Raw genomic sequence first — 9,249 nt, forward strand, 5'->3', positions numbered from 1 at the left:
ACGAGCCTTCAGGAATATTTAAAACAAATAATACTGTGCTTATAATACAAATTTTATGGCACAAGCATCATAATTGCAGTACCCCACCAAGATAAGAAAAGATATGGAAAGTATAAATAGATTTTAAAAAAATGAAACAACTATTAATATTACAGAAATAACACACAAGGACAGCGCAGGGTACGCACGTGGAATCACTTTTTATAAGCAGGATATTAAGCCAGAAATGGAAAGCGGAAAAAAGAACAATTAAAAACTGGTAAGTCATTTATTTACACAGTTATTTACAGTTTTCAAGATCAAAATCACAGGCGACAAAGTGATCGCGTCACTGACGACGCAACAGGCTTAAAAACAAATATAATGTAGGTCAGTAACTATGAAAAAAAACTTTACAGTAAAGTATTTTTCATTCATATAAGTAACACTTTTAGAAATCGGTTTGTGGTCCGTTTGAACCAGACCATGTTCATCTATGTAGTACAAGTGGTTCAACAGTAATAAGCATTTTATTTCAGGTATGTCCTATTTTGTAAAAGGCGGGAAGGCACGTTATAGGGGGCTAGAACACTTGTAGGCATGTGTGCTACCCACGTCAGATCCAGAAGAATTGCGTCCCGCAGAAAAACGGGGGTCCTAACTTGGTACCTAACTATTGGTTTTCGTGAAATGCGCACTCGGTAAAATTGGGGCCATCTCGCCACAAAGCTCTACTTGCATAACTCTCTGCAGTTATTATTATTATTATTAGTAGTAGTAGTAGTAGTATTAGTAGTATTATGCGGAATCAAGCAGCAGACAATCATGCTGGCGCTTTTAGATTTCTGACTACCTGTAGTACCCCAACATTGCCACACAGAAAAGTGCGTAAGTCAAGTCTGAACCTGATATGGGTTTAAGTATTTCTCCACGTCAATCATACACACATCTAAGATCAAATGTGCCCTTGAGAGGTAAAGTGGGCTATCCCACATTTTTGACCCCTACCCCCTTCTTATTAAATATTTTCAATTGGATAAGTTGTTATTATCTAAGTCATACCTCTGTGCTACCTATGATATATATCAATTGTAGGGTATAGGCACAATGATTTTTTGAACAAATTTCAACTTTGGAGCTCATTTTCTCAAAACTTTGTTTTTGTGAGATAGCCCACTTTACCTCTTAAGGGCACAAATCTGTGCGTAAGAATGTTTTATAAATGAGACCCCTAGTCTTTCAATCAAAAGCTGCCGATGGACTCTGCTGGATTTCCAGGTTCCTCGGCTGATTTGATCAAGATCATGATACTTCTGATACTTTAGGAAACATCCTTCTGTCTCTGGGAAGGGCCTCCTCAGCTTTTAGTAAGGATCAGGGTTTGATCTTGGAATTGGTTACGTCCCTGAGGGTGTGGCTAGGTCGATGTTGGGCCATGCATGTGACGTCCCAGAGAATGCTGGGATGCATGGGCGGAGTAAGCTTCCACGGCAGGGGGTGTGGCTTATGCACAATGAACTGTGGTGACCAAGTGTATCTCTTTGCCCCCCCCCCCCCCCACCAACCACCATAACAAGGACTGTCAAGAAGCGTGGATTTGACCCCTCCGCTGGTGGCATCTAAAGATGGAAGAGGATTCCCCAAGAAGGATCTCCAGGGTCGCTTTCACAGCCCACGGCTGGACTGCGTTACATGCTGCTGACTTCGGCATTAGTTTTACTTGAACAACAACAACAACAAAAAAAGAACAGTAACTGCTGATCATAGATTCTTGCCTCTTAATCCTTCCCCAAGGCCTCATCAACCTCTGTTCCTTCAGCGCCAATGGAATTCCCCCTTCGGACATCCCAGAAGTGTTCGGGGGCAGTTGGGGGAAGGAACGCCCACATAACTCCATTATTAGGCATGTTTTCCGGTCTGGAACCCTGCTCACATTGAAGGACGCTGCATGGCTGAGAAAACTACCAGAAGCAAAAATAGCAAACAAAAAATATATAGAATAAAGAAAGCGTAGAGTAAAAAAAAAACAATGAACATAGAAGAGCACCTTAAAAAGGCAGCAAATGGTGCCAAGCCAATTCCCCTATCCCTCCCCCCGGCGATGGGCGGGGGGGTTGAATCAGGGTGCTTCCTTCATGCCTTTTGGCTCAACATACCACTAAACATAGCTAAGATTGTATATACACCACAAAACGAGTCCAGCTCCAAACATATCATCCTGAAGTGACGTCAGCCGCTCTCCTTTGTTTTAGCATGTTGTCTAGCGGGTGTGTCTGGCTGCATTAAAAAAAAAATGGAAAAGAATCGATAGTCAACTTGGCCAAACAGTGACAGACAGACTGGCAACTGTCAGAAGTCAGGGTCAAAGGTCAGACCGAGCAAACCACATCATGCCAAGTTGTCTGGGGGAGGGGGGGGGTAAATTTGTGGGTAGTTGTTTTGAAGGGGGGGGTTCTATGAATCCTGCTACTGGCATCCCTAAACACCTACAACAGTGGCAGAAAGCCAAAGAATTGGCTGAGCTAGCTAATGTCTACCGCTGCCCTACACAGACCACTTCCCGACCATGGGTGGAAATACGGATATGTTTTGGGGTGGGGGCGGGGGAGGGGGGGTGTCCTCCCCAATCACATGCCCATCCTACTAAGAGCCCTTGTACACACCCGCTGTCCTGGCTTGGCCGTTGTGCGTTGACAAGCGCAGCGCCCCCTAGCAGCTCTGGTAGCGCACTGCATGTAAACATAATACTTGGCTTCCAGTCTTATTAAGAGAGTCCCAGATATGCAAAGGACGATGCTACAAGGTAGGTGCATGAGAGCAATTAATCATTTAAACTTTTATTTACTATGCAAAGAAATGTATTGCACAAAACTTAAGGGTTAAATATGATCATAATAGTGATAAACCATTTTTAAATGACTAATAATAAGGCAATCTTTTATATGCTTGGCCACACACACATCTTTTTAGCTTTAAATAAAATATTAATAATGATGACGACAATGGCGATGGAATTTCTTAAGTGAAAGAACTTAACATCCGTCCAAAATATATGAGTCATTATTTATGTGCCGGAAAACCAAGTGGATTTTTTTTTTATTCGACATTTCACCCTGGGTGTGTCTGGGTGATTTTCACAGACTGCAGTTACACGTTCTGTGGCTGTAAGGACAACTGCCCGTGTTTGGTTCTGTATCGACTGCCATCCCACGTGTCCACAGTGCATCACGTCTGTGTTCAGATGGAAGGTAGCCATGAATAAATGACTAATATTTTACTCCTCTGGACATTACTGTGGTTTTTTTTTCCTCTTAAGGATGCCGGTCATATTTTAACATTTGTGACCCGTGCTGGCAAAATGAGTCGGAATGCGCACAAGATAATTATGAGATAGAGTCAAAAATGTCAAAGAAAGTTCATTTTCGTCGAAATTGAGATTTTCCCAAAATGAGTCCATTAAGTCATCTATCTATCGATCCCAATAATCAAAATAGCAAATAAATACCTTGAACCATCATAATTTCAATGTTTTGTACTACCTTTGTCTTCAGAAATTAGTCCTTTATCTTACATTTTCTTAGAAAATCCGTGTTTTTCTCCACTCACTCGCTATTTGAGTCCACGTCTTGTCCTGGTTTTCGTCCGTCATTGACGTTGTGTGACCTTATGCTATGTTTCCCAGTCGCTGTTTCCCTGGTCTCCCCAATAAATCCCCAGTTTTCCCCGTCCTTTGCCTGCCTGCGTCATCCTTCCCTACCTCCTGCCTGCCAACCTGCCCCCCAACCTGCCCGCCTTCACCCAAGGTTCATAACACACGGGTCACATTTGTGTTGTGTATCTTTTCTTGACTCTGACATACTTGATAAATATATGAAATGATTCATCCCAGGCTGAGCAGAAATGTTGAATATTTCTACTTAAAACCATTTGGAGCCGAGAGTGAATCTTGTCTCACAAAGCAGTTAAAGCAGTAATTCACTGCTCATAATAAGCTTTTGTTGGCAAACGTGGTCAGTTGCCATTTTCTTTCAAACATGATCTCTTCTCCTAGTGGGTGGAAGTATTTAAAATCACAAACACTAAGACTCTTCACTCCATTTCAACTCCCTCTGTTAGGTCAGAGTTAATGGGTAGAGAGACAAATGACTAAATAGCAGAATCTGCCTTAATCAGCTCTGAATTGTAGGAATGCCAGAAGTTAAGGATTTTTATTTGTCACATGCAAGGTCAACAAACTATAATCCATAGGAAAGGTGGCCAATGGCAGCATAAAAATTGAAATAACAATAAAAACTAAACAGAAAAAAATAACCGTATAATATATATGTAATAAATATGCAACCAGGGGCTTCATAAAGGGAGAGGAACATGGCTGCATTGGTCTGGGTTTGGGCCAGATATGGTATGGTTTCTTGGTGCTCAAAATCTGTAGTGGTGCCCCCGTATGGAAGAGAAAGTTATAATGAAGAAGATAAAAACAACAGATGTGCAACATATATGGACCCTATATGGACAAGAGCATTGGGACACCTGGCCATTACACCTACAGGAACATTCATGACATCCCATCCTAAATCTATAGGCATAAATATGGAGTTGCTCCCCCCTCTTTGCAGCTATAACAGCTGCAGCTCTTCTGGGGAGGCTTCCTACAAGATGTTGGAGTGGATTATTTGCTCATTCAACCAGAAGAGTATTTGTCAGGTCAGTCAAGTTCTTCCACACCAAACTTCCAAACCATGTCTTTATGGACCTTGCTTTGAGGCACAGACATGCTGGAACAGAAAGGGCCTTCCCCAAACTGTTCCCACAAAGTTGGAAGCAAAGGCAAGTTCCAGTAGGTGTAATGGCCAGGTGTCCCAATACTTTTGTCCATATAGTGTAGCTCAAATAGAGGACATGGTACATGTGAGGAGTGATTGTTTAATTATAACTCTTGCAGAGGTTTTTAGTAATCTGGTGACCTGATGGTAGAAGCTCCTGCTGAATTTCTTAGTTCTCACTGTCCGGACCTCAGCCTGGTAAATAGGTAGTTATTTGGGGGGGATCCATCAATGAGTTTCAACTTTTTATTGTCATAATAAATACGCAATAAATAGCTGCTGCATTGAGGAAGGATGTGAAAATAGCCACAAATGATTGCAGAGCGCTTAGAAAGTGCGGAAGTAGAATTTTAACAACAGTGTGTGATACAATGCAGCCAGTCACTGATTATTTAGTGACCTTACAGCTTGGGGAAAGAAGCTGTTCCTGAAATGGGTTGTGAAACATGCAAGTGAGGAAGACCATGCATTTCATTTGCTGGGCTCTGATTAATCTCAGCCCCTAACTGCCCTTCAGAAATTAAACCAATTACTGTAAAGCACTGTACGTGGTATGTCAAATGTGTCAGGGAAACCAGAACAGAAAGGCACGGATCCAGAGATGCAAGCCCAAATACGCTTTATTTGCGCTGCAAGCCAAGCTAAGGCACCAGAAGGGACAGGCAAAAGGCAAGGTCGAGGGACAGGCAGGTAGGTCGTAATCCGGGGAAGCAATCCGACACGGAGGCACGGGACAGGACCACACAGGGGTACGGGGACGGGACGTGCCGGGCTCGGTGGGGAAAACGGGTCAGGTGCGGGAACGGGTCTGGAACGGGAAGGAAAAACAGGTAAGGCGAAAACACGGGGCAAACAGATCAGGTTAGGAATTCGGGTAAGACGATAGACAAGAAAGTGCCCGGCAAGGCTATAAATCATTAGCGCAATACTTCGCGTTTGGCTGTTGCGACTTGGCTCTTTTTATCCACCCTCTCATTAAGCATATCACTCTACAGCTTGTGGTGCCCGCCTGTGTGGGCGTGACAATATGAAGATTGGAAGGTATTTTTTTTTTACAGGTGCTAGACTCTGGCACGGGGGCAGCATGGTGGTGCAGTGGTTAGCACTGTTGCCTCACACCTCTGGGACCCAGGTTCGAGTCTCCGTCTGGGTCACATGTGTGTGGAGTTTGCATGTTCTCCCCATGTCGTCGTGGGGTTTCCTCCGGGTACTCCGGTTTCCCCCCACAGTCCAAAAACATGCTGAAACTAACTGGAGTTGTTAAATTGCCCATAGGTGTGCATGTGTGAGTGAATGGTGTGTGAGTGTGCCCTGCGATGGGCTGGCCCCCCATCCTGGGTTGTTCCCTGCCTTGTGCCCATTGCTTCCGGGTTAGGCTCTGGACCCCCCGCGACCCAGTAGGATAAGCGGTTTGGAAAATGGATGGATGGATGGACTCTGGCACTGGAACTCACAGGACACTTTGCACTGACTGACTGAGCAGTAGTCTTTGTCTGGAAGTTGTTGTGTAGCTCATGTTCCAATACTGCTTTTGTTTCTGCATCCAGTGGAAGACAACGCCTTGGACACTTATGCCTGGCTGACTACTTGATCGCACGTGTGTTTGTAATGTGCAATTTGCTTTGGACAAAAGCACCTGCAAAATAAAATAAATGTCACCATAAACATCCGTGAGTCATGATGGTCGCGGCTGCATTCTTGGTGGAAAGTGACAGCAAACCGACTTCCTGTTTCAACAGGCTTGAGAAAAATGATCGTGCTGATGATGCACCACTTTTTCTGTGGTGTCTTTCAGAGGGGTTACAGGAGTTCATGGTCCTGCCCGGGCAGAGTGGTGGCTCTGAGGCTAGAGATCTGTGCCTGCAGTCGGAAAGTTGCTTGCTTCAAATAAAGTGAACGCCTGGCGTGATTCTACCCTGTTGGCCCTTTGAGCAAGGCTGTTAACCTGCCATTGCTTTGTACTCATACTGGGTATGATGTTAATCTACATCCAGCCCTATAAGGAAGGTCCTCCAACTTGCTGGAAAAAACTCGGTGGTTGGCAGCAGGGTTGGCACTCCAGCCAACGGAAAAAAAAAATCCAAACGGATTAGTGTGATGCTGAGGTTTATCATAGGTTTAAATTAACGCTATGATCAAGCACACAGTGCAGAAATCTGATTGGATGTGCCAGTGAATTTTCAATGAAGCATCTGTGTTTTGGCTTCTTGGATTGGTTGAGTGTTGCCTAGTTTTATGCTGGGCATTTGCAGACCCAAGACCTGTTTATATTGGTTAATTGGGGCTGGGAAATCTGATCTTGGATCAGTATAGAATTTTGCTTCTTTTAAAATGCTTACATTTCCAACTCTGCCTCGCAACCCTCTCTGAACTAGCCCAAATTTGGGTCGCGACCCATAGCTTGAGAATCGCTGATTTATGTGTTCCTAAACGCAAGAAAATGTGCTACTTAGGGTACCTCAGCAGTCAACAAAGCAGATGAATAATCTTAATCAGGGATTAAGAGTACTTCACCATTCATAGCGAGCAATTCTACTAGTGGGGGGGGTTCGGTCATGCAATAGCTGTCTAATTATTTTTGTATGACTGTAACAGACTTCACTTAACCACCAGCCCCTCCCCCACCCCAGCCGCCACCACAAATGCTGCATTTAACTCTGTGGTGACTGTCTCGGGTAGAATTCCGCTAAAGGCTCGTGTCGCATGCAGCGTATATGAAAGCGGATCGGCGGTTTCCTCCTCGGGATGTTTTAGCGGGCTGCCTGTTCGTCCACACTGACACTTCAGGTGCCCTACCCCCCTCCAAACTTTTTGGATCTCGTCTGGGGTGTTTGTGGGGGAGAGACTCATGTACAGTATATACATTCTATACGTTTATAGGCTATCGGCATACGTCCCTTTGTGATATTATCTCGCCAAACCATCAATGTCCATTGAGATTGTAATGTTTCAAGCAGTATTTTTATACATAAATACTCAGTAAAATTTATTCATACTTTTTACATGTTATATATCATAAATTAGGTTAGGTGGTATTTTTACTATTTTAAAAATACAATTTTTATTTATTGATGTACTGTAAATGAAATGCAAATGTACCATTAAACTCGAGCTGATGCTACTGGAGAGTGAATTTCACTTATATGCCATCAAACAATTAAGGTAAACAACCGGTAGGCTATAACAAACAAATTCATACTATGCATTACATACTGCGGAGTTGTTAATAAAGAATAAATAAATTAAAAAGTTATCAAGGAGTGGTGATGCGAGAAGAGCTCCCTCTTAAAAAGCGCTGTGGGGGGCACTTGATCGGCTGCTGGAGGTGCGCCCTCCGCCACTGACGTCGGCGTGGGAATGTCAGTGGTTGCGGTCGCCCAGAGCCGCACACATCGCCGCGGGCACGTCAGCGCACGGCATCGGCACCGAGCCCCTCTCAAGGTAAGAGCCACTCGTCTCTCTCTCATCATCCTTACAAAACTCCTTCTTGGCAACTATATTTGTAAACTTTTCATAATTTATGCTGCTGTGTTGGGTTTCCCCCCCCCCCCCCAAATATTAAGCACAGTTCAACCAAGCCAAACTTACTGTTACTCTATAGTGATGCGTTGCACATAATATATTAACAGAAGTATAGTTATATGATTGATAATATATATTTTTATTTGATCAGAACTATTTCAATAGATGTACAGTTAAGATAAGTTAATGGTGTAGATACGGCGAGCAGATTTGTCATTTTATCGAACAGCTTTGCTATTTGATTTTAAACGCAAGGCGTTTCACGGTTGTTCATTGCATTATTCATGCTATCAATTTACCGGCCCTTCGCGTTTCATTTGATTAAAAAGTAACGTAATAAAGTAAACACTGGGAGGGGTAGAGCCCCCTCCCTTAAAGATCCGAAGGTAGCAGGGTAGTTAAGGAGCGGAACCTTTAATCTGAAATGCTACATGAAATGGGTAGAACTTGTTGCTTTAGATAAAACCATCGGCTAAGCAGCTAAGTGTAAATGAAAGGTCAATGAGTTTCTCTCCTGCAGATGAACAGTAATGGATTGATTGTGCGCTTGGCCAGGGTGCTACTCCTGTGCTGTACGTGTGTGGCCCTGCTGCATGGTCAGGGTTTGGGTCCAGCCCAGGTGGACCCCCTGACACTGAACCAGGTGGACCCGCAGTGCTGGGAGTCCTCCTCCCTCCTACTTCTGGAGCTGCGTTCGCCGCGGATCGCCGACAGCGTCCCGGCCTTCTGGGACCTCATGCTCTTCCTGAAGTCCTCGGAAAACCTGAAGCATGGTGCGCTCTTCTGGGACCTGGCTAGGCTCTTCTGGGACATCTACGTGGACTGCGTCCTGTCACGGACCCACGGACTCGGTCGGCGCCAGCTGGCCACGCCCAGCTCTCCTGCCACTCCGGTTGACAGCTGGTATCACTCTCTCAAGCATTGA

The 9,249-nt window shown here is 44.3% G+C and overlaps 2 protein-coding genes across 5 annotated transcripts in view; both read left to right on the forward strand.

Moving 5' to 3' along the window:
• The window catches only part of adam23a (ADAM metallopeptidase domain 23a), a 31,112-nt gene extending 27,856 nt beyond the window's left edge, over positions 1–3,256 (forward strand). For all 4 annotated transcript variants that reach the window (XM_048978456.1, XM_048978459.1, XM_048978458.1 and 1 more), the window contains one exon: positions 1,557–3,256. In XM_048978456.1, the coding sequence (XP_048834413.1) occupies positions 1,557–1,602 (46 nt within the window). In that variant the 3' untranslated portion in view covers positions 1,603–3,256. The remainder of the gene's footprint in view (positions 1–1,556) is intronic.
• A 5,573-nt stretch (positions 3,257–8,829) lies between these two features.
• Positions 8,830–9,249, forward strand: LOC125709562 (protein FAM237A-like; the record flags this gene model as incomplete). Its single annotated transcript, XM_048978147.1, has 1 exon — positions 8,830–9,249. A coding segment is annotated over one exon (420 nt), but the record flags the coding sequence as incomplete, so codon positions are not given.

The sequence above is a fragment of the Brienomyrus brachyistius genome, chromosome 16, assembly GCF_023856365.1.
Source record: "Brienomyrus brachyistius isolate T26 chromosome 16, BBRACH_0.4, whole genome shotgun sequence".
In the NCBI taxonomy this organism is placed as follows: domain Eukaryota; kingdom Metazoa; phylum Chordata; class Actinopteri; order Osteoglossiformes; family Mormyridae; genus Brienomyrus; species Brienomyrus brachyistius.